This window comes from Geospiza fortis, unplaced genomic scaffold (assembly GCF_000277835.1).
Source record: "Geospiza fortis unplaced genomic scaffold, GeoFor_1.0 scaffold54, whole genome shotgun sequence".
Taxonomy (NCBI): domain Eukaryota; kingdom Metazoa; phylum Chordata; class Aves; order Passeriformes; family Thraupidae; genus Geospiza; species Geospiza fortis.
The window spans coordinates 13,182,881-13,208,957 of record NW_005054301.1 but is presented as its reverse complement, the minus strand read 5'-3'; the positions used below and the strand labels follow the sequence as shown (position 1 = coordinate 13,208,957).

Below are 26,077 nucleotides of genomic sequence, written 5' to 3'. Positions count from 1 at the left end.
ACTAAATACTGAAGTCCCATTTTCATGATGAACAATTTTTATGATGTTCTTGGGCCAGTAATTTTAACTAAAAACTGCAGCGAGTTTTAGCATTTGCTGAAAATGCACTTTGGTGAAGTTGATTTATCTGTAAAACAACTTGCTACACAAAGGCAACTTTCATACATATTTGTTTGGTACTTGGCTACAAAAAACTGGTTAAAACCTATTAAAGTAAATGCACCAGAATGAGGGAAAAAAACTTACAAAAATTTCCTCAGGAAAGCACCAGGCTTTTGCAGAGCAAGGTGCAAAAACTTTAAAATGACAGCAGTCAGTACTGTTTATAAACCACTGCTGATCACATGTAAGTTAAGTTGCTCTTAGTTTGCCAGAAGCAGTAAAACTTGGTAATGCAGAATAAGTGCTTAAATAAACTTTTCAATACACCACATAGCCAAAAACATTACTAGCAAATGTGATTTTTGATTCTATGAGAAGAAAAAAAGGAGAAATCATAAATATACTCCAAAATGTATTTCCACAGTATATAAGACAGGCAACGATGATGTATGGGAACCTACAGACTCTGAAATAGGCAACTGAACTTCTGTCAGTATACGAACTGTATTGTTCTGAGGGTAATTATGAGAACATAATTTTATATTAAGAAGCTAAGTGTTCACCTTATTTTTTTTAAAAAAACACCCTCATTAAAAGCTAAAACTAGAAGAACACAAACCAGGTAAAATCACACAGTTCAGAAAACATGAAATATCTCTAATGTGCTATTCATAGTCTGTGTTTTAAAAGCTGAAGGACATACATTTACACACACAAAATAAAGCTATCACTGCTTTGTGGTCTGCAGAGTATTTTCAGTAATTTTTTCTTATCCTTGGAAACATACATTACTCTTAATACAGCAGCATCCTGAAATTTTATAACATTTTGGATTTCTTTGAAATGAAAAGTCCATTTTATTGTTTTTTAATTAAATCTATTTCCCTGAAAGGTCTTTAAAGGCTCTACAAACTACCTTGCATTTTATTATTGCTGACAGTTATCTAAACCACGCTTGAATGCCCTCTTTATCCTTTAGTGAGCAATTGAAAGATCATATGCTAAAAAGACTTGTGCTTTCTCTTCTTCTAGCCCTATAATTAAGGCATTTTAATACATTTCGTCATAGTCATTAAGAGAGCAAAATGTTAAAAATTAATGAAATGAGACAATTTTCAGTTTAACAACCACAAATACACACAACATAAATTTGTCTCAATTGTAGATATGAAAAAAAAGCCTTATTGAAATCACATGATGAGACTACTGAATTGTCAAGATTTTGCCTTTGCTGTCTAAGGGTATTTAAATGACGTATGGTAGCCTGACAATATTCCAGTGTTGTTACATACCATACAAGAGAGGTAAACATTTCTGTCAAACATTCAAATTCCATTGGGTTTTTGTTTACCTTATATAGATGTCTATAAAAAGAAGTGGTATTGCTGGATGATGCTGAAATGGGGGAGGAAAAAGGAAAGAGGAAGCAAGACAAAGGCATAGGAAGGGAAAAATGATCATAAGTCAATTGCAAAAAAACTGACACATAATGAAAAATAATAACACCTATTTACAGCAGTATGTTAATGTTTATAATAGAATAAATAGGATTGTTTTAATTTGGATTTTTTTCCTAAGAAACAGAGGCCACCATATTAATGGATCACATATTTTTGCAACACAGTTATAAGTGGGTTTCTTTTGTTACATGGTGAAAGAAATTCAGTGCTTCTAAGTACATCATCATCACTTCTACATACACCAATTAAACACAGTCTGCAACTCTACTATGGATATATTAGTACTGAGAATTTCCAAAAGAAATCACAAATGAGAAAATTATACAGATTATATTTTAAAACTAAGTTAAGTTTTTCAAGGCTTCTTTATACTTTCTCATCTTAATTTTAAAAAGATACAGTGTAACACAGAGCAAGAAGGTAAGGAGGTTTTATTCTCTTAAGAAAGACAAAATTAAAAAAAAAGGAAGTTGCTCTCCAGAAGATTTTTTAGGGTTGTCAGACTGTTATATTATAAACAACCTTATTAGTCCTTTATAATTACAATAGGTACCTCTGGACAAGATCGAGCAGACATGACAAATGCTTCTGACTTCTTTTTAAATCGAACCTGGAAGGTCATCGCTGAACAAACAGAATGCTGTACAACTGGGGCCATAAATTGTGAAAGCTAACAAAAAGGTAAGTTTTTTGATATTAAAAATTGAAATTATTCTCTTCAGAATTTTCTGTGCAACATCTGGAAATAGGAGAATGAAATAGTTTAAAAAGAGTAAGTAGGTTAAGAAAAATAAATCTTTAGAAACTTTATTATCAAAAATTTTTGGCAGTTGAACCTGTATTTTACTTTTAATACAATGTCCTTAGAGTAGTTGCTTTATTTTACAAATATTGTCTTATAGATAACACCTTAATGAGTATTTATCCATGTTTGCATTTGCTTTTTTTACAGCACTATGATGAAATTGTAAACAGTTAAAATAAAACCAGTCAGTCTCAAATCTATGGGATTTGCTTGCTGCTATCCTCACATCAAGTCAGTAAAAGGAACGCATACTACTGTGCATTTTTCTTAACATTTTTATTTTGTTTTAGGATCATTTAACAGTACTGGTAGTTTTGGATTCAATTTAGTTTGCATGGAGATAAACAGTAACTTAAGTGACTGGAACTGGAAACCAGTTGATGGATTCACTTTTAAATCTCATATTTCAGTTTGGAGAAGAAATGTAAGGATTGAATTAGAAAGCTGTAAACTCTTGATGAGAATTAGTGGTATAGAACAGAAGAAAATGAAACCTTCAGTTATTTTCCTTACAGTTAGGCTGAATGAAATTGTAAATCAACAAAAGATTTGGACAGCATTCAAATCAACAGCTTTACCTAATAAAAGTTCTAACAGAGCACTGAGCATACCATTTGAAACAAATATGAAATAAATATGAAATATGAATGACTTTAAAAAGAACCAGATGAGAAGCAAAACAGTAAAATCACCAAAATTCAAGCAAAGGAAATTTGAACTGAAATGTATGATGGGCAATTAAGCACCTATTTTGACAATTCTAAGTGGTCAAGTTTTTAAAGTATGACACAGAAACCTTAACCTATCTTTATATGAGTGATAAATGAGGCATTTTGTGTCATTACATTCCCATAAATCACCTTCTTTAACTGCTGATGGCTTTTATCAGCTCTAACCTTTTCAAGCTTCTATCAGAGTGCTAACATTTTCAACTTTGACACATATGCAGTTTACAAATTCTGCAGCTGATTAACTCTGGACAGAAGCTCATTGCCATAATTGTCTTCAAGTTTGGTTACAGCTTCAGTGTCTCAAAAACTCACAGGCATCCTTCGTATGCCAGAAAATACCACTTCACTTGGTTGGGCTGGGTTGAAAAGGACCCAAGATATTTCTTCTTTTGAAGTAAGTAAATGAGAATACACTTTCGAAAGTAGTCTTCTACAGAAAGACTGAAATATGTGTAATTTTAATTAATTTAAAATAAATAGCACTTTCAAAAAAAAAAGATATAAAATATGTTCCATTTTACATGATTTTATAATATAAACAAGCTTAGAATAAAAAAAAATTGACTACACAAGAAATATTGCTGTAAAAGTTTCTGAGGTAAACAACACAAAAAAGTTGAAAAAATTCCAATTATTGCAGTGTATTGTATATATGACATTACAGAATATTGCAATTATAAACTGACATGAGCCCTTAAATTATTTTGTGGGATCCCTCACTAAATTCCTCTCTCAACTATTTTGTGAATTTTAAAGATTATGAGTAGCAATACCTTGAAACTATACATTTCAAAGATTCAATTTCAGCATTTCAGCACTTAGAACATGAAATTAATTCAACCATGATATACTCAGAATACAATAAATGAAAGAGCAGAAAAAAAGGAGGAAAAAATGTTTTATCCTATGTAAGTAAACCCAGAGATTTCAAGGAAGACTAGCTTTCTGTAGGAACTAAAATTCAATTACCTATTTGCCTCACACATCCATATTTTGCTACAAATAGATGATAAAATAATTTATAAAATCATATCTAGGTGTTTGTCTTACAAAACATTTTAACTTGCTGTACTATTCCAACAATAAGAAGACAGCCATACAGTAGCTCTTTCTGTCTTATTAGCATCAAGATATAGTAAGAATGGTCCAAAGCTTTAATCTAAACACTTGCATTTGTGCTATTTTTTGAATTTAAAAACATGCAGAATATAATTGCAGATGTATTTCACCTATTGAAATAGCAGTGACTCATTCACTGAAATGAATCTCCAAGATATAACTTATCTAGACACTGAAATAAAGCCCAGGTTTAAAGAGATCTTGTCTTTAATAATATTAGTGAGACTGAAATTTTTATGTTGGTTGTGTGTGTGTACCAGAAGCCTGGTACTTCAGATGGTATTAGTTTTGATAAGAGCTAACTAGACATCAGACCTAAATAATGAAACATGAAGAGACAGGTCTGGAACATGTAAATAGGAATGTCTGCAGAGATTCTCATGCAGCTGATTGTCTCTTGTTGATAAACAACACATCTTAGAAAAACAGTGGATGAAGGAAAAATTTTTGCAGCATCACAACTAATTTAGCCTTGCAGTGTCAATATTTAAGGCTTATCCATAAAAAAAATGAAAGTTCTTTATTTCACTAATAATGTCACACAACAGAGAAGCCTGCAGTTATACTTTGACAATTCAGATGTAAATCTTGTATGTCTGTAAGTATTCACGACAAAGGCATATTTATCATTTAAATAAAAGGACATGATTTCCTGATGTTCATATCAAAGACTAGTGATGGATGAGAGCATGCTAATCAAATGAAAAGAAGGAACACAGATGCTTAATATTTAGATTAGGAGAGGGAAATGAAGACCTCTTTCCTAAATAAAGATCTAGACATTCATAAAGTATACACACAAACATATTTGTAACTGTATATAACACACTGTGCATACTTAGGAGCTTGATATATTCTCTAGCAGAAATGCTACAAATGCTAACTAGAATAACTGCCAATTTACTTAAGGGCAGAAGAAGCCACAGAACACTGATGTTGATAAACTCATGTTAATTGCTTATGCATTTATACATTCAGAAGCAATTTTACCTTTCTTCTATTAAAATTCAACAAGTAATAAAACAGAATAATGTAACCTTTTTTTTGTAACTTGTTTTCTAATGCCTTAGTTCTAGGTTTAAATTATACTTCTGTAACATCTTCCTTATGTAACTTAAAACTGCTTAAAATCAATCTAAGTATTACTGAAGACAAAAATGCAGACTACTCAAATGGGATGCAATATGGCAAGATAAATGTGGAACTTCAGAGCTAAACTTTATTGGAAACTTTTACATTTTTGATACTCAAGTCACCTTACTTCAGTGTCTTGCTTTATGTGTACCCAGATTTTATCCACCTAACTATTTATTAGTTTAGGAAGAACTAATAAACATCAAAAATTTGACTTACTGAGCATGAGAGTCACAACCACTGCCAGTCAGACAGCCCAAGGTTTGTTCAATTTGCAGATCCATATGCAGTAGCAAGGTCCCATGAGGTTCAATGATACTTTCACAAAGTGTTGTCAAATGATGATAACATGCAAGTCCTTAAAATGCATCTTTCTCATACTCCTTTAAACAGGTAGTAACTACAAAGAAAATCCCTCTGATACTTTTCCATTAAAATTCTGAAATGAGTGAATAACTTCTTGATATCCTCAAGAAAGTCACTCTAGTTCTGAACAGAGAAAGAAAAGCCTCTTTGCCAACTGGAGAACTATTCATCAAACATACTTGTTTATACCTTGCAGTAGTTATGAAACAAAGTACTAAAAAACTGAAAATAATTTAAGAAATGAATCACCATCATGCAGTTTCCAAGAATTTACAAGAAGGCACATTTTACAATCTCAACAAAAGTACGTAATTGAACATAAACTGGTGGTACTGAGGCAGGAAAAATATTCTTAATGCAACAATGTATTTTTTATTGTTAAAATAATTTTTACCAGACCAGAAATGCCTTTGAAGTTAAGAATTATATAATGCAGCATTTTAAAAAATACACAAACACCAACAAGCATTTTGCTCTGCCACTCAGAAGCTTTAGTAAGACACAGTTGATGATGTGCTTAATGCAACTTATCCAAATATCCTCAGTGCCTCCATTAATACAAGATTAGTGTTCTAGGGAAGCAGATTCTCGTGCTCTGGAAACAGGAATCCATATTGTACAATCACTCAGAATAAACAAAATGTAGGAAGTTTCAATATATACATTTCAGTCTCATCTTTAATCAAAAGGAACTCTCTCAGAGCTCTCACAGATGCTGAATGGAAACCTGGTACACTATAGTGTATTTCTTTTTCCTTAAGCCAAGATTTAGGCACAAAGAATTTGTGCAGCTGAGTGGAAATGTGATTCCTGTCCATTAACTGCCCAGGGACTAGGAATCCACTCATTTTGTACTTCAAATTACTTAGCTTGTGCATTAACTTCACCAGTCTCATACTTTTAAATGCTTTATTTACTGAGTCCTATCTGTAATCAGCTATTGACATTATTTATTATTCCTTATATTAGTAAATACCGTTTTGTATTCTATACATAGTGATTTATCATTTAATATATTAAAGGCTGCTTAAGACAAACAAAATTCCTCCACCTCTTAGACTTTTTTTGAAAAATTTACTGGATGCTCAATATATATAATATTCAATAGCATGTGAGAATAATTTTTATGCAACTCTGATAGTTGGAAAGATAGATAACTCAATTATTAGATCATCTATCAAAATATTCAGATGTGTAAGAGGCTACTAAAAAGATTGATGACTGAGAAAGTCCACTGATTCTCTAGCCATCATATCCACACATTTGGCTAGACAACATTTTTCGCTGCCTTCACAAGCAAGCTTCATTACCCATCACTCCACTGAAAAGAGTTTATTATGAGGCTGCCATCTTGGCAAGACTATTATTTAGATGATAAATGTTGGGGGAAAAAGTGTGTCTAGATTTTTTTTTTAACATGAGCTTTTTGACAGATAAAACAAACAGCATCTACATTTCTAATTAACTTAAATTTGGCATATACAAATATAGGTCAGTAAAGCTATGATATGCTACTAGATTATCTTCTGTCTGAATCTTGCCCTTAATTTGCAAAATGTAAATTAACTAATTAGAAGAAAAGCAGCATTATTTGTGACAAAATGCTGCTTCTACTTTTTTTGCTTTGTGACATTTACGATCAACTACAGTCCTTCATTCTAACTTCTAGTAGATGGATAATTATGCTCAAACTAATTTATTAGGTTTTTAGCATTGTAACCCAAATAAAAACTTGAGATTTCTAAAGGCAAAGAAGCACAACAACTGCAACACATAGCTAAATTACACACTCGCCAATTTTACTTCATTCACAATATTATGCTCTTAGCATATCTTGCATGTATACAGGTACGAATATTTGCACTTTCAATGTTCAAGTACCTGACTCAAAGGAAAGTCCCTATTAGTATTCTTAAAATTTCCTTGAAATCTCTGCATCCTTTCTGTGTGTGATGCACAGTAACAATAATACTCTTATGCTTTGTTCAATAGTACTAAGAGTAAAATTTCACTTTAGATGCCTGTTACCCTCTTCAATTGTCATTTGAAATGCATTAGACTAGCACCCCCAGAGTTAGAAAAAGGAAGAGGGAGCTGATCATTCTTGAATTTCAGCCCAGCAACTTGACCTTGTTAAATAAAAAATATATGATATCATAGCTCACAGGAAGGCATTCTTTTTGCTTTGGATTGGTTTTAACTAGTAGTAGGTAGATAAAGAACCAACACTAAAAGATACATTGAAAATGTCAGACGTAAATGTCAATTAAAAATTACAAGGAATTCTGAAAGGTAAGGTCTGTGGGGGGTTGACATCTTTGACATAGTGGAGTGTGTGCAACCAGGCCTTTGGCAAGAATAGCAGGATCTATGCTGTCAGCTCTTATCGTACATAAACTTAGATGCTTGTCTAATCTGAATGAGAAATACCAGGAGAACTGGAGCTGAAGCCTTGCAGTAATACGGAAGGAAGCTGAAAATGCTCTATCTAAACTACACAAATTTCCTGTGACAACAAAGTATTTAAGACAGTACAGAAAAATATAAGGGAAAAATAATGTAAGCAAAGACATAAACTGCTTAATTTACTATTTTTAAAGTTCAGGATGTAACAATCTAATAGTGAAAGAGGCTTACACAACAGCATTAAATTACAATGAAAATCCCAGTATCATGCCTGTATGAAATACAATACCTAAGGAGAACAATGCATGAAAATATATACTTAATATCAATCACTCAAACACAAATGATAATATTAATAAAATATGGTCTGTTCCTTCTTTGCTTTGACAAAAATTAATATTGATACAAAATAAAACAATCTACAATACTCAGCAAAACAATTAACTTATGCTATGCATAAGCCATGGTCTCAGTCAAAATGTCTTCATGCTCTGTTTTTCAATCACATAGTTGAAGAGAGCATAACAGGTTTAAACATTACTTATAACATTACTTTTGAGCTGGAGTAAAAAAATATATTTTTCATAAGATACATGTTGATTTTTATACTGTTCATGTGTCATTAAATAAAGACAAAATTAATTAATATGAAATGCTATTGGAGATAGGCTGAATGTATCCAGGACTTTGCAAAGTGCAGAGATATGCTTCTGTATGTGTTTGCGTGCGTGCAATACATATATTACACTTGTATCTGTTATTCTTGCAGAAGAACAGAGAATTTTATCATCTTCACAAAGTACTGCATTTTCAACTAGAAAAGTAGTAGAAATAGCATTTTTCACTGCTCTTGGTTCTTGTCTATAAACAAACATATCTTACTCAGTGCTGCTAAGGTTAGCAAGTTGGCATAGTAATTCACTTTAAAAAAGTTAATTAGTTTTGAAGAAACTTACTATATAAAGTCCTAAGCAGTAAAAATCACCCTCAACTCTCTCTTCTATCTACATCCTATTTTGTTTAAGATTAATTTAGCAATTCAAGTGGAGCCAGAAGGGAGAGAAAAAGGAGCATAGCAAAACACAGCATGTGTGAAAATCTACAAGCATTAGATAGCTAAACAAACCCTAAGTCCCTCAGTGTAGCAGTAAGGTCAAAACCTTTCAGCATTGTACCAGTGTGTCAAAATATGTCAACAAACCATCATACTTCAAGAAGAATGACCTTTCAGTTCTTTATATTTGGGCTGCTTTGGATACTGGGTATGCATGAACAGTTTTCCTAGTCACTTGACAACTGTAACTCCCAAGATTTCTTCCAAGTCAAGTTGCTACAATGGTTTCCAACTCACCAAAACAATTTTTTAAACCATCTGCAACTGAAGAATACTAAACTTGTTAATGAAACAGACATCCACAAACCCACAGCAGATCTCCCTCTTCCCCTATGACCTACAATCAGACAAAACTTCTTACTTCAACAGTCTTTACAGCAACCTGTTAAACAAATTTAAAGAGGTTAACAGCAAAAAATGCCTGTAATTCTGATCTCCTGATTCAGACTTTGCTCACAAAGAATTCATCCTTACGGTCAACTGTAAATGAATTTGAACGCAAAACTTTTCTCACAAAAACCTAGGAACACATTATCTGAGTTTGTGTTGTGAAATACAATCTTTTGCATTACTTCTGTTTGTATTTATCTGAATTAAATACCCTTTTATTAATCAACAGGGCTCTATCATAAATTAATAATTTTACTATGACTTATAGCTATGAACTGAAGTCCCAAGATCAGGCATAATGTACCTATTAGCAACACAATGAATCATGCATTTAGGCTTCCAAAAAGTGTGATTATTATTTTAAAATTACTTACGAGAAACTTGCTTTAATTTATTCTTTCAAAAAAGCAGAAGCACAGGACTAAACACTAAGAACAAAAACAAATGCTGGAAGGATGCTAGTAGAGAGATGACTTACCATTTTTATTCAAAGAGAAGATGAAATGTTTCTTTTTCACTACGTGAAATTGCCTTTAGTTTTATAACAGTGTCAAATATGACATTTTCCTATGCTTTTCCTCATCTATAGCAAAGTTTCTTTAGCTAATAATGACGTCAAACTATCTCTTGGGACTCTAGAAATTACATTCCAGACTGTACATATGCCTTAGCTATGCTTGAAGAAGATAGAAAATATAAATTGCTGTATTTGAGTTTATATCTTACAGCAAGTCACTGACAGTGCACCCACTAATTACTGTTTGAACCATGTGTTGATGATCTGTATATCCTTAGAAAACAGTAGTCATGCCTGTCAGCTCTGTCTAACAGACTTTTTCAGCTAGGATTCCAATTTTTAATTTAAGTTTAAAAAAGTTATAAAATCAGACACTATGGAGGAAAGAAAAAGAAACAGCAACATTCATCTAAACCCTAAAATAATTTACAACATGTTCACAGACCCCATTTTAAAATGCAATTTGTGTAACTTGCTGCTCATGCTTTCCAAATTACCTTTGGTCACACTAACTATTCAATAGCTTTTATTCTCATAGTTACAACAAATACACCAACGTAGACCAGTGAAAAATGAAAAGTGTGGTATCTACTACTTGTGCACAAAGAAATTATATTCTGTACATGGAGTTTCTTTGTTTACCCAGTAGCAGTGTAAGCTACAGTCTGCTCAGTAGATGCCACCGCTCTGGAGGAATAAACATACTGAGGGAAGTGTATTAATCACTTTATACTAAGTTTGACCAGTATATAAAATAGCTTTTTTTCCTAAACATAACTCTGCAAAATCAATCTGGGAACATGCAAGACCAAACTTGCCTTTACGTGTTTCTTAATTATTGAAAAATCTCAATATCTAAACAACACCTTAAATTATAACTGTGCAAATCCACTGACAAGGTACACTTTGTACATTTTTAATGTGAAGCTTAATTTGACGATGAGGTTGCAGTGCACCACTGCAATTGAAAATTGCTTAACAATACCATTGATGTATGAGCCATAAAAAACCTTGCTAAGCTGTCCCTGCAGAACTCAGAGTAATAAAAAGGTGTTCTTCTGCACTGAGGTGAACAGACATGGTTGACTGCATCTAGGGAGCTGTTCTGTTAAATGAGAAAGTGCCATTTCTTTCCTGTCAGTACAGACCAATTTAAGACACTCACAGATTTAGTTAGCACAAAGTACAGGATTTAATGAAATACACACATAACCACAAACAAGCCCAGCTATGTTCAAAGCTTTCAGTCAGATTCTGAATAAAATTCATCTTACATTTGTGACATGTGAGAAAAGAATACAGAAACTTTTCCAGGTTGACTCACAATTTTTAGATAAGCAATAAAAAAACTGAACAGAAAAGGTCTAAATCCTCTCACTTTCATTCCTTTCAAAGTATCTAGATTTGTGTTTCTCTCCACATCTAACAGGTGATACAGATTGTCTCTTGAATTTCATTTCTGCTTTAAGTTCAACCAATGGGTCAGGTTTAAAAAACCTAAACTGTTACTTGACTGTCATATCATCTCTGTTGTTAACTCTTGCTTGTTCTCCAAATAATTTCTCTTTCAAGAGGAAGTGAGACACAAAGGTGTAGTGAATTGACTGAGAATCTGGTTGTCTCTTGAGAGACCTCTGCATAGACTGATTAAATAATGTAAATTTGGTTCACAGTTTGTGTAGTTACAACTGTGTTCTTTCATATAAATAGTTCCAGAGACCAATGAAACTTAACTCTCTAACTTACATGCAACCTAATCTGTCAACATGTGTTCATTAATCCAACTGTCATTATATTAGAAACTATAGTAATTCAGAACTCATTTCAGAAGATGTGGCTTTGTCAGCTTGGCCAAGCAGTACCAAAATTAAAACTAACAGGATTTATTCTTTAAAAAAACCCACAGAAATCTGCCTAATTTCCATAATTAACCTAAATTTTTAATTTAGGGTGTAACCAATCTTACTATGGAGAGTTCTAGTTTCCTTTATATGAATGTAAATTCACTATATTTAAGAATCAACCATTTTTGTACATCTCAACTTAGTATCTTCACACTCAAGTTATAAGCTGGATAACTTCTTGGAGGTGTTCTTCTCTGTTACCATAATGGATGCCTTCAAACATACCCTTTACACTCAGAAAATATTCAGGTACATCTAATGGTCTTCTCCCATCCTGAGCTGCTCCATTTCCTTTACACTGATGTGCAGGTCAGCACTGCTTGCATCACAATCTTTCCTGCCATTCACACCATTTGCCTAGATATTGTATGTACTCAAATTTCTTCCAAAGTTTTACATTCGGTGTTTCACAATTTAATTTCTACAACTCTTCTAGAATCGTCATCCAACAATTGACAGCCTTCCAAGTTTCCCATTACCTTGATTCAAGCCTTCCAATTCATTGCTTTCTGGGATTGTCAAGTAAGAGCAGGTCCTTTTTGTCTCAATCAAGAATGCCGCTGCAGAGCATAATTCTGCACTTTAATGATGTTATTATCAAGATCTGGTTTCCCTTTCTCGGCTGCTTTCTATTGAACCTGCTTTTAAGGTATTTCCAAAGGTAATGCTAGAAATTTTGATATTCAACTGAAATACTAATGGTCACCAGACTAGTCTGATATTGGAACACACCCCCTTTCTGTTGCATGTTCACACACTTGTGCCATGTTCTCCACTATCCCTCTGATGGTCTCTTGTGGACACTGAGAAGACTTCTAAATTTATGCTTTAAAAAAATCTGTTATTAAAGGTTTAATTTGCCTCACTATCTTGCTTACGGTTCTAATACATAGAAAAATGGCATTGAAGATGAAGCATTGTGTTGAGTATTTTTTTAAGAGGAGGTGTCTAGTACCATGGAAAGATTTATAAATATACATAATAATAACTTTCAGAACAATATAGCAGAAATATTTTAACCATATTTAAAAGAAAATATCTTTACACCAATACCATCAACATGCCACAAAATTCTGTCTAGTACAACTCTTGTTCCCCCTTATACTACAAATACTTACTCCATTTCCAACTTGAAGATAATTGTAATTATTGCTTCAAATGTACACAAGAAATACTTCATTTAAAAAACCCCACAGTGAAACAGTACTGTCCTACTTGCAATGACAATGAGCAATAATGCCCTTTATACACAAACCCCACTTGGTTAGACTGGGAAGATTTTTTAACAAATTTGTCACTTCGCACATATTCCATAACATTAGAGCAAAATCTTCCTTCTAAGTCAGGTATTAAAAAACTGGCACATAACTTCTGTACCAACATCACTTTAGCATCACTGTAAAATCACCATATATTTTTGCTGCACGTTAACAATTAAGATATCAATTTTCATAAATATTTCTGCACACCAACCTGAAATGCTAATTAATGACATTCAAAATGTCAGATTAATAATGTGTAGAGTCAGTAGTGTTTTATCCAATAACTTCTTTTTAAAATGACATCCTATTTATATATAAGGAAAAAGAACAGAAATATACCTGTTCCAGTAGCTCCAAAACTGGTCCTGCAAGTGGGCTTGGTGGCTACTTTCGTCACCAAATGAGGCTTTGCTTTCAATCCAGTGAATGATGTGTCCTTCCACAGCTAGGGTGACAGTAAAAAACAAACTGAACCCTGAAAATCACACTCAACAGCCTGTAAGACTGTGTTAGGGAACATTCTATTTACTCCACAATCTACCACATAATTCATGCTTGCAACCATGTTACATATTTGTAAAAATTATCTTTGCAATATGTACATAGGGCATTTAAAAAAAAATACCAGAAAATACTTTAAACAGATAATCACATGAATTTCAGTTTAATTACAACCTGTTCCACATATCTGCACTGATTCTAACGCAAAGAGAATGTAAAGAAAAAGAGATTAGACTAAGAAGCAGTTGAATTCTTCTACCCTTACTTTGCTGGAAGGTAGTTGTCAGGTAAGAAACTGGAAACTTCTGCTGAATGATAAAAACAGTTAGATAAGCTGCTAAAGACAGACACTTGCCACCAATCCAGAATGGAAGGTATAAGAAAGGGAAGGAAATTTATCCTGGACATGTGTCTGCTTCCTTTCTTTTGTAAAACCAGTAATGCTTCATCAGAAAGAGTACGAAATTAGGAGTACGAAGGCTTATGTGAAAAAATATTATTTTGAATTTCTGTTTGTTTTTATGCTTTGGTATTTGCTTTGGTTCATGTCTTTCCTCATTTCTTGCAGGAGTGAACTACTAATATGAATAAAATCATCATTTTTTTGGAAAAGGAATGTCCTCTCTGAAACTGACAAAGTAATTTTGCAGAAGAAACCATAAGTATCACTCTAAAAGACCATTCTTTCTCCAAAAAGGTGTTGCTAGGTATCATTTTTAAGATCTTTAAAAGTGTTATGGTTATTTTGAGTTACATACAATATCCATAACCATGATGTCTTAGCATATGGAATGAGGTTTTCAGAGAGCATGCAAAACTAGAAGCACTACACAGAAAGATTACAAGAGGCTATAGCAGCAAATGATTGACCACAGACCGCAAAATTACTCAGGGAATCTGGGAAAATAACTCATGAAGTCACCACACTAAGCTCTATGTGCCACCACTGCCCTGCTCTCAGTAACCCAGTTAACTTGTGTAGCCCTACACAACTACATCCTTCCCCATTCCCAACACCTTTAGACCCCAAGAGATAAAGCAGCTGAGGTAAAATCAGCTCAGATGCTATTTCTAAGAAACATCTGCCTTTCCTAGGTTTGTACTGAGTCATGAAGAAAAGAATCCAAGGACTGCTATACCTTAGTTCAGACAACAGGTAGAACGATTTCCTGTAAGACTCAAGTGATTACAATAATTTGAAAGAAGTAATGCACTGTTATTATTTGAATTTGAGACAAATATATGCAAATGAATTATTACTATTTTTAACCTTCTTTCTAATAGGGTAATAATACAAAAATAATTCTTTTGGATGTTCCCTGGTTTCCCTTCTTAAGAATTAAAAAAAAAGTTGCTTTTCTAGTTTCTTTTGATCAGGCTCCTGAATAGGTGGAACATAATCTCATGTTTCTAATATAAAAGTGGGTACCCTTAACACCATGTATGTACTGTGTTTATTATGGTCCACATTACTGGGCAATCCTACTAATGTATGCAACTTTCTGAAGAGCAGATAGAGGGAGGCAGGCTCTTTTCAGCGGTGTCCAGTAACAGGACCAGTGGCAATGGGTACAAACTTACACACAGGAGGCTCCACCTGAACATCAGCAACCACTTTTTCACTATGAGGGTGCTGAGCATAGGCACATGTTACCTAGAAAGACTGTGGATACTTCCTCCTTGCTGATATTCAAGTGCTGTCACAGGGCCTCAAGACCAGAAAGGCAGATGAACTTTAACATGACCTTTATGCAGAGTAAAAAGATCTGCAGAGTTGTATTTGGATGCAAAGTGATGGTAAAAGAATAATTGCACAATGACAAACCTTTCTGCAATGACCTACAGGTGAAATATAATAATCTTAAGACTGCTATGAACAGATTTGATCTAGAAGTAAAAGACATTTATAGTTATTTCAGAGTTTAGTTCAGAACGGCAGTGGGTAGAATACTTTAGTGGGAGCAGGGATTTGGGAGTTTTTTGTGTTGTTTTTTTGTTCTTTTTTTGTTAATGAGATAAAAATATGCAGAGACTAAAGAAGAAAGACTGGGTAACACTATTTAGGATCAAACCTCTCTGACTCAAACTAGAATTTCTTAGAATGACTGGGTAACTCCTGAAGAGACGTATTTGCAGTATCCTAGAATATGCTTCGCTTAAGTAGCCATAATATTTAGCATAAGTACTTCTACACAAAATAACAAAAATTCTTTTAAAAGACTTACCTACTGGCACTTCTAAAATAAAGTCTGGTGTTTTGTCATAACCCTTTGCACGAAGCTGATCTTCAGCTGTACATAGAAAATAAGAACTACTGTTTATGAAACTATTCCATTAAGTAGACAGCAGCATAATTAATTTTATACTAAATAAGAGTGCAAGAATTACTAATGCAGTTATACATATCTTTCTTATGCATGCAATGCTGTGTCAGATTAAATGAACCTTTGTAGAAAACCTGAAGCATGGATATAAAAATGCTTCTTTGTCATCCCTGCATTTTTATGTCTTCATTATAAACATCATTAATTCAAGCTGTCATACAGTATTTTATAACCTCCAAATATTCAAAATAAAGAGGTATATTCACTGATTGAAAGAAGAGTCTCTTCACCTTCAGATGTGTTAAGATTAATCCTACCAACACCACAAACATAGATATACTGTCGCTGCTGCCTTGGTTTTATTTTCAATGTCAGCATAAAGTTGTTAATGAAAAAGAGCAAGAAAAGCCTTCTCTCCCAGAAATTTATTAAAGTGAAGAACCATAATTTTAGTTGCTTTTCCATTCTGGATTCTGTAGAATTTTTCCAGTTTCTGAACAGTTTCTGAGTTTTCTGAATTTTTCCAGTTTTTCCAGTTTCTGAAGATTTAGACATTCTGCTAACATTATATCTATAACTTTATTGTTTAAAAATATTAGAGATGAGTATTCCAATAAATAATAATGAATGAGCAAGACAAAACTGCAGAAGGGAAAAGAAGCTCCCTCAAAAAAAAAAAAAGGAAAAAAAATAAGAAAGTAAAAAAGCCCATGCCACCCCTTAATATTTTTAAACTATTGTCCTTGATTTCTGATACCATTACATTGGTATTTCTGAAACACCATTTCTCCATTAGAATTTGGAGTGACCTGGTCATTCAATTCCAGGCATGGCTTTCTGTCTTCACCCAAGCTCAACTAATGGCACTACCTAGTAACAAGTAAGGCTGTGTAGCCCCTTAAGACCTGCTGGGCTGTTGACATTGTCATGCATCCCATTCGCCTTTCTACATCACCTTTGATTAAAATTAATGGTCCATTCTCACTGTTGGGTAGCTTATTTCCAATCCATTTATCAGGTTAGGACAGTAGTTTCATGGCCAATGTTCAGAACTCAGTTTTTGAATACTTTGTGCGAATCCTGAAAGGTCAGCAGTTTGAGTCCAAGTAATGTTTTAATGACAGGAAAAACATACTAACTTAGAAATCAAAATAGTGTAATAATGCCAAAATTAAACCCTCCCACTCTTTTTCATTGAAGAATGTAACTCTGAAGTATTTTATACAGGGAACTAATTCTGAAATTGGGACAGAAATAAATTTGGAAAGCTGAACATTCATGTCAGTGTAAACTGCAATAGTTATTTATTCTTTTTGAGTGGTACTATAGTTTTGTATTTTTTTTAATTTTAAGAGCATTTCTTCACTATAAACACACAACACTAAATAGAAGTCTGCAATGTGGCACTTCATTATCACATAATAAAAGATTATCACTCATCACATGATAAGATAATGAAAAACATTTCTAGGATTTGGAGACAGACTTGGTTTTTGACTAATTTTTGAAACTTAGATTGTCAAGTATACAAATGATGTTAAGATCAAGAAAGTTCTAATTTAAGAGAACATCTTAATAGAAAGTTTTATGCCATAATATAAAAATGAATTAATGTTCTATGTAATATTTTAATCCTTATTTTAAAAAACCAACAAAACAATTTTATCCAAATCTAGTTAACTGCAACCTGCTCTTAATTGTTTAAAATAATCTAGCATAGCCATTAGGATGTCCTGGCTGAAATTTTTTTCGTTTAAGAGCAATAGCAATAGAAAGGTCAGTCTTTCACATCTAACAAATGCTAGTACCGCAAAATAAGGGAAATGCACGTTAAAAAACTCACTGAAAACCAAAACAGATGTAAACACATTTCATAGGTCAACATGGCAGGTCTCTGAACTGGAATCTGCATCAGTATTACTTTTAATATTCTTCAGCAGATTTTTTTTCAAGGCTGCCCAATTACTTTTAAAATCTTTTCATACTAATTCATGGCGAGGAGAAGAACCTGTTTTTTGTTTTATATCTGGTTCTAAATGTCTTCATGTGGTTTCTCCTAGCATTCCATGCTGTGATTAACATTGGAAAACATATTAAAAACCATGTTTATTATTGATTTATATATCGCGTGCAGAAACAGAATTTTGCATTACTATCTCTCCAAGTGTTTTAAAGCTTTATAACTCTGGGGAAGAAATAATTACCAAAACTCCTCACAATCACCATAAAATTTTAGTTTTAAACCATAACACCATCAAAAACAAGTACTAGCTTTTCAGCCCAAGTATGTTTCACATTGGTCCAGAAACTACAGAGGCAGCATTCTGCACCTCAAAAGATCTTTAAACTCCAGCACGGATTAAAAAATAATTCAGTAACTGCTTGAAAGCCAGCCCACAGCAGTTTTGACAGTTACATTTATAAGTCCTCAGGTCTGAAAATTATGGGGAAACAGCCCTAATATGTAGTTTGTCAACAGATACCCCATTAATTTAGATTTTCAGCAAAACTGCAGCTTCATCTTTACCATAATGTCACACTCAATCAGAACCATTTAACACATCATTGTTCTTCTACTAGCCCTCCTCTGCTCATGCATGAATGAGCTACAACTGCAAATTTAGGATTACAGTAGAAAACACTGATCAGATTTCATGATTTATATCCACTGGTGGGAACCAAAGGAGGATAAAGCTCAATACCTCCCCATATATCTAAAAGCTTTCCTAACACATTCATGGTAAAGATACAAAAATAAAAAATCCTATACAGAACTTAGAAGCTCCTGACATTTCAGTATGGCATGTGAAGCTGTGAGCCTATTTTGATAAAATGCTTCTATTGATCACTTTAATCTCAGGCAGGCCAAGTGACAAAGACTGGAGAGCTGTGTTTTTGCTGAAGAGAGGACAAGGTATATGAAACACTTATGAAGAGTGGATTAATAAAATGTAACACCCATTAGTGTGTATAGGTTTCCAGCCAATTCCAGGGTGACTCTGAAGGTGTTACTTCTGATCTGTAGGCTTTGAAAGCCAACTGCTCTAGAAACAGACAAATTCTGAATCTAAAAAGCTGCTTCATGCTCTAAGACTATACTGAGGCACTTGATATTCACTGTGTCCTGTGACTGTACCTTCCTCTCCTGTACTAGACTCTCTGTTGCTCAGGTGAACACATCTGATACAAACCCCCTCACAATTCTTGAAGCAGTACAGTGGAATAGGACACTAATATGGGAACTGCAAAATTTCTGTTTCTTTGAAACATGTTAAAAAGTAATGGAATTACAGGCCACAAGCCATGTAAATCATAAGCCTTCTTCAAAACAGGAATGAAGTATTACACAACAAAGTCTGAATTTTTAGACCTATGGGAAATACTGGCATCTCTTCTGTTTTTATGGTGTTTTCTTCAAGCAGTTTTGGAACTAGTTTTTTGGAAAGGAAAAGTGTATTGCAAGAGACTTGGTAAGGTTCATCTTGTAGATATTGGGAAAGTTGTTTTTTTTTAAGAATATCCCAAACATGTCTAAAACCTGAAATAGATACATGATCACAGACATAATAAATACAAATCTTAACATATTTTAAATCATGACTAAACAATACTCCACTATGTATAGAATGTGAACAACAAATTAAGCTCTCTCATTTCTATCTTCATATTCTAACAAGTTAATGCATTCTAGATGTTTTAATTTGATAGCTCAAATTTCTTGGAGCTGATTTCTAAAGAAAAAATTGATGCTTATCCAAAGTCATAAAACAGTAAAATTTAAATGTGATTTTTATACTTCTTAAGCTTACACAAGCCAAATAAAATGGTAATTCGCTGGGTTGAGGATCCCTTAGTGAGTCATCCAGTCCATTCCCTCGTATCGTGATGGAATTGATTTCATTACCAGTTTTGATAAATGAGTGTCAAATCCAGCCTTAAATTTTTCATTGAAGTTGATTCCACAACCTTTCCTGGCAGTTTGTTTTACATTTATTGTTCCTAAAACTGTTTGGCATTTTATCTTGTTTTTTTTAACCATCATCTCTGCAATTACAGTTTAAGCCTATTACCTGTATCTATGCTCTTACAACCAAATAAGAAAATCTGCCTCTTCGTATTTTCATAGTGTCATTTGCAAGCTTGTAATTAATCCTCTCCTTTTTTCACTTTTCTCTAAAATAAAAGAGTACACTAATTCTGTTCCTTAATCATATGGACAAATGTCTTAAAAAGTTTAATAATGCCTTCTAACTTCTTAAATTTTTTTAAGGTTTCCAAAATCTTAACCTGATATAGCTTCAGGAGAGATCATAGCTCCGGGTAAACCCAGCAAAATTCACACAAATTTAGTACAATGCTCAACCATTAACAGAGAGAGCATTGCACTTCACTGTCATCTCATCACATAAGGAATCCAAGATTTAAGAAGTCACTGTTTGCAATCACATTTACAGAATGGATACTTTGAATATTAATCTTTGTCTCAATGGCACTCATGTAAAAGAAACATACTGCAGGCTAAAAGAAAAAAATGAAAGTAACTTCCTAACTAATTAATCCTTAAAATAACTTTAAAAATTGGGAGTGTAAAAAAGAGTAATTGCATTCATTGGGAAGCAGGGGGCAAAAATTCAGCAGAAACTGCACAGCAAGGTAAATGAGTGAATCTTCTAGCAGTTCTTTAATACATAAAGCATTCTGAAGCTAATATTTCATATGCTTCTTCCTAAATCTCATAAGGCCTGGATTATGGCTAATATCTCATGACACCAAAAGTAATACTGCAGCAGATATTAAAGCATTTTTTTCAACTACTTATTCTATAAAATATTAATTGCAAGCCTGTGCATGTGCTGTATATAGAGGGTATCAGGTAACTGAGTTCCTGCTCAGTTCTAAATCAATAAAAGATAACATATATAGCATCAATCATATTTTACTCTTCCTTTACTACCTAATATAAGGAGCATTTGGGCTGAATTTTGTCGTAGGTAAACAGTTACCAATATCTCTGAAGTTAAGAATTCAATGAATAGCCTCTACTACAGATTCTTACCTATGAAAGAGAGATTTTTTTCCAAAAGCATTTCTCGCAGCAAGACTTCATGCTCATGCCCAATAGCGCTGATAGCTTTAGGTTAAGAAATAGAAGATTACTTTGGAAAAGAAGCAAATTCATAGAAACATCAAAAGTGAATTTATTTGCCTTCATCTGCATTTCAGAAGTGCGCAATGATATGAACTCTGTGTTTTCAAAATCCTTATAGTGATTTTTAGAAGCATACACGACTTTGCAAAAATCAGATTATTGTACCAGCAGCATACACTTTATAGAATTAAATTTATTCAGTATATTTATATTATATTTATTCAGTATATTTAAGGGCAGTATTTCAATTTTTTCTTCACTGCTTATTCTTCTAAATATAAAAGAAAGTGTGATCCTAAAACCTGCAGTAAAATACCTCTAAAGTTGCACTTTACTGACGAGTAACCAATTCTCCGATCCAGCAAAGGATGAAACAAACTGGTTTTTTTTCTTTATATTTTGAAATTGATAGGTAATACATTCATCTGAAACATCTTACTGTAATAAAAACATCCTTTTAATTGATTTTTCAGAAGCATGAACTAATGTCAGGGAAAGATGAAATCATATTTTATAGTGAAGTCCTTTTCACTTCACTGACAGCCTGTTGATCCAATGTCCTATTCCTTGGAATATGTAAAACAATCACCATATTAAATATTTTTAATATATCCTCTTGGAGATCAAAGTTCTATTCTGGAGGCTTTTAAGAAGAATTCTATGGAACAATATGATAAAAGATCTTACATTAAAAGCAATTAAGCTCCAAATTCTGTTTAAAGTCACTTCTTAAAACTTAAACTACAGATCATCTTACTATTACAGTTAACTTATATGAACCCTTCATTTTGAAAAGCAAAAAAAATAATTCTATGGAATGACTTCACATGTATATACAGCTTATATAAATTGAAACTATGTATTATGTTAAACTCTACTAGCAATTTCAGAACAAAAGGGACAAATGAAGAATGGCAAAAAGGTAAGAAAAATGTTGGGAACAGAATTTACAATGCACCATAAGCAAAAACACTTAGTCTATAATAATACCTGTTATTGATGTATGGCAATGACCATGGGGCAAAACTTGTAAATAACATCAGAAGCCATTTTCTACTCATGCAATCTAGCAGCCTAGTTTCCCGTAAGCATCTGAACTATTACTGAAAAATAGCCTCTTGGCATTTACAAAGAGGTTGACTTCATACTTTGGTCCATGCATATACAATTAGATAGTTATATTTAAAATCAATATGCAATCCTTCAGAAGACATTATGCTTTTAAAACCTTAACTTTAAATTGATTTTTAACTATTTTATGCACCTCAAAATTAACATCTAATTCAGCAACGTACTTACAGTAATGCACTCACACAGCTTAGTATTAAACTTTTCTGTACCAAAATGGAATTGAAAAACTCTTCACTACTCTCATTGATGTCACTGCATATTCAACAACTGATTTGAGCCAGAATATGAGGAGGATATAAAAATCTTTTCTAGACTGCAGGCAAATAAGTCTTAAAAATGGTTCATAATTCTACATATGTGTCTTTGTTATTTTTAAGCTTGGCACTTCCATAAGACTACAGCCCGATTGCTCATCCACAAAATATTAATCTTAAAATTCTGGATATGAAAACCAGTGATCAACAACCATTTAAAATGTGTGGCTTATTAGATTAATCCACTTTCAGAGCACTATGTTTAATTGTGAAGAAAATCTCAATGAATATCTAAAATTACAATTAAAAGCACAAAATTCAAAGACAATTAGAACTCTATCCTGCTGCTGTTAAAATTAATGGGGGTAGGGCTAAGGCTGTAGTAGACACAAGTGTTTCTAGCAGAAAGAAAGTATTTTTAAGGAGTGACAATCACGTGTATTGCAACTACATGAAGTGCTGTTTTTCATTAATAGTTAAACATCACTGCAGCTTTCCTATCTTGCTGTACAGTGAAACCAAGATTTTCCCCCAAACTGCATGCAGAGATTTATGCAAGGATTCTCTAGCACTTGGGAAGGAACTGCCTTACTAGCCTGCTCAGGGACAGCACACCATGATTTTGAAAGTTTTCCATTGACCGCAGATTGAAACAAAAGAGCTGCTCCTGCAAGATTTTATTAAAATAGATTTGGGTTCTTGGTGATCATTCCTACCAAATTATAATCTTAATCTGGAACATTCAGTGCCGGATGGAATTCCCTCAGTGTACATACCATATGGCTCTCTAATTATTTCAACACTACAAAAAAAAATACCCCCAAACATTCAGGATATATAAGTTTTTTACTTCAGCTAAATCTCCTTTATGAAGAAGAGAAAATAAAAGAACTGCACTGGACTGTCAGACAGGAGTTTAAAAATACTAATCAGTCAATCACACCTGAACTGCACTTGAAAAAATTTCAGTTAAAACTCATATTCGTGACAAAGCAAAGCCATAATGTTGAACACTATGTATGAAACTTATTAATTTCATCAAAGAATAACTGAGATTGGAAGGTATCTCCAGAGATCATCTAGTCCAACTCCACCACTCAAACCACGGTCACTTAGTCTTAAGCAAAAACCAGATATGCATTTCAACTAATCAAAACCACAGAGGTTCAATGAGGCATATATATACGAATGTGTAACCAGCAAACTGACATCTTCCCATGGTTCATCTGATTTTTGTTAGTTAAGAGAAAGCTCTGCAGTGACCCTCTAGCTGGATGAATGTAAAAGAGAGGAGTATGAAATGTGTTTTGTGAAGCAGAACTTTATGTCAGGTTAAAGCTAGACACATCTCTTCCACACAGTCTAAGCTCATCAATTGTGCACCTAAAATTTTATGGGAAAGGATACTGTTTGATGCAGTCCACCAGTGGTCCATAACAACAGTCATTCACAGTACACTGCAGACAAATAAGAGAAGTAGTATACTGATGGGCAACTACAAAACCATTATAGTTAAAGAGTATCTTAAAAACAGTAATTACTTTTCCTCAAAAAGGCTATCAGATGCCGTTCAGATTTAATCACAGAAAACAAAAACTGCATGCTTTTATTCACTATAAAAGCAAGCTATTAAAAAGTGAAATGCTCCCCTCACAAATATTGCACTGCCATTTATAGTGCACTCTGACCTCACTGATAGTTTATGATGACAGTAATTAAATGAGGTTTAAAATCTTTTACTCTGCTAGGCAGATAACAGAATTGCCACAGGAAAAAAAAAAAAACAAACCAAACAAAACAAGTGTGATTAATACCTGATAGACTTGATTTGCTAGCACTCCATCTGGAATCTGAGAAGGGTCCCGTAACATGCTATTTATAAGAGTTTTGGTGGCTAGAGAAACAAAAATAAAAAACATACAAAAAACCTGTTAGCTCAGTTACACTTTATTTATAAAAACCTTGATGATATTAATAATTTTGGAAATTATCCACCCAGCAAATACGAACTTACAAATTCATAAGTACTTACCCATTCTGATACAATTATCTCTAAAGTCTTGAAACATTAAAGGATTTTATCAGCCCAAGGTGAAAGCAGGCCCTTATTTACTTAGTTCTACTGGACAGTTTGTGCTTTAGAAGCACATTCAGCTTCTAAGGAAACTGCTTAGTATACAGTAAGTGTAACTCAAAATAACCTTCATATCCTATTAGAAGATACGTAAAAATTCTAAATAGCCTTTAAGAAAATTTTTAAGGACTTCATGGTTCCAATTTATTAGTTTCCAAATTCAAGTATTTACTTAATGTTGACACATTTTTCTGAGCATTTAAGAGCTGGGAAAAGGCTTTCTCTGCTTTTTTGAAATGTACAAATGTAAGTCAAAAGAAATAAGAAGCTAATTTTAGCACCTATCATTTTTTTACTTATTGATATTGGTACTAAAATGAAAAAATAATGTAAAACAGGAGATACCTTTAGTTTATTTTCAAATAGTCTTAGCAATCCTCGGCATTGTTTTCTCTCTATGTGCTTAGACTGGGTAGTTGCAAATACCAGTTAATTACTAATAGCAGTGGAAAGACTTTATTCTATAAAAATACCTTCTAAAAACATCAAATATTTTAAAATTTCTCAGAGAAAAGTCAACGCTGCACATCCTGTCTCTGTCCTGGGAACAATGTCCAATGAAGCTCATCTGGTGGTGTATTTACATCATTGAATCCTTATGTGTAGATCAGTATGACACTAGCAAGGTTCCCCACTTTGCCAAAGATTTCCTGCATGACTTCAGAGTAATTCCTTTAACCTATGCGTGCTTCGATCCTGTAAACAAAATGAAAAACTACTTTTTTCCTGTTCTTCACCTGTTTTGCCCCAACTCAGAGCCAAAGCTTTGTCATGGTCTTCAGTAACTGAATCAAAAGACTCAAGTGACACTGTAAAAAGGACTGACAGCCTGTGACACGAAGGGATCTGCCATATAAGCAGCAATGCTGCTGTCAATGGATGTGTGTGCCTCCCTGAAAGTAAAAGAGACTGGCACTGAAATCTGCTCCCCAAGTTACCTCTTAAAAGCATCACATTCAGGTGAATGTAGCATTTGCAAGAAAATAATTTATTTAGGAAACTAGTCCACATAAGACAAAGGAATACAAGCCCCTGAATGAGTTTAAAGGCTGTGAAAGAGCTACAAAGAGCTATCATCACAGGCAGAAGCAAAAGTTTGTGCAAATATTCTTAACAACAATGATTTCCACTAAGCAAAAACACATCCAGAATCAACACACCACATTACATCTATGTATCTTATTACTCTAATATCAAATACATGTTAATTTTAAAAGTTAATACTAAGACTAAATAAGCATTTTACATTAGCCTTTGTACACTGTTAAAAATAC

At 33.3% G+C, this 26,077-nt stretch overlaps 1 protein-coding gene across 2 annotated transcripts in view; it reads right to left on the bottom strand.

Moving 5' to 3' along the window:
* Nucleotides 1-26,077, bottom strand: part of CUNH15orf41 (chromosome unknown C15orf41 homolog) — a 95,246-nt gene that overhangs the window by 45,615 nt on the left and 23,554 nt on the right. For both annotated transcript variants that reach the window (XM_031065536.1, XM_031065531.1), the window contains exons 5-9: nucleotides 24,484-24,563; nucleotides 24,077-24,126; nucleotides 21,192-21,259; nucleotides 16,037-16,102; nucleotides 13,650-13,755 (exon numbers count right to left, since the gene is read on the bottom strand). In XM_031065536.1, coding sequence (XP_030921396.1) covers nucleotides 13,650-13,755; nucleotides 16,037-16,102; nucleotides 21,192-21,259; nucleotides 24,077-24,126; nucleotides 24,484-24,563 — 370 coding nt within the window. The remainder of the gene's footprint in view (nucleotides 1-13,649; nucleotides 13,756-16,036; nucleotides 16,103-21,191; nucleotides 21,260-24,076; nucleotides 24,127-24,483; nucleotides 24,564-26,077) is intronic.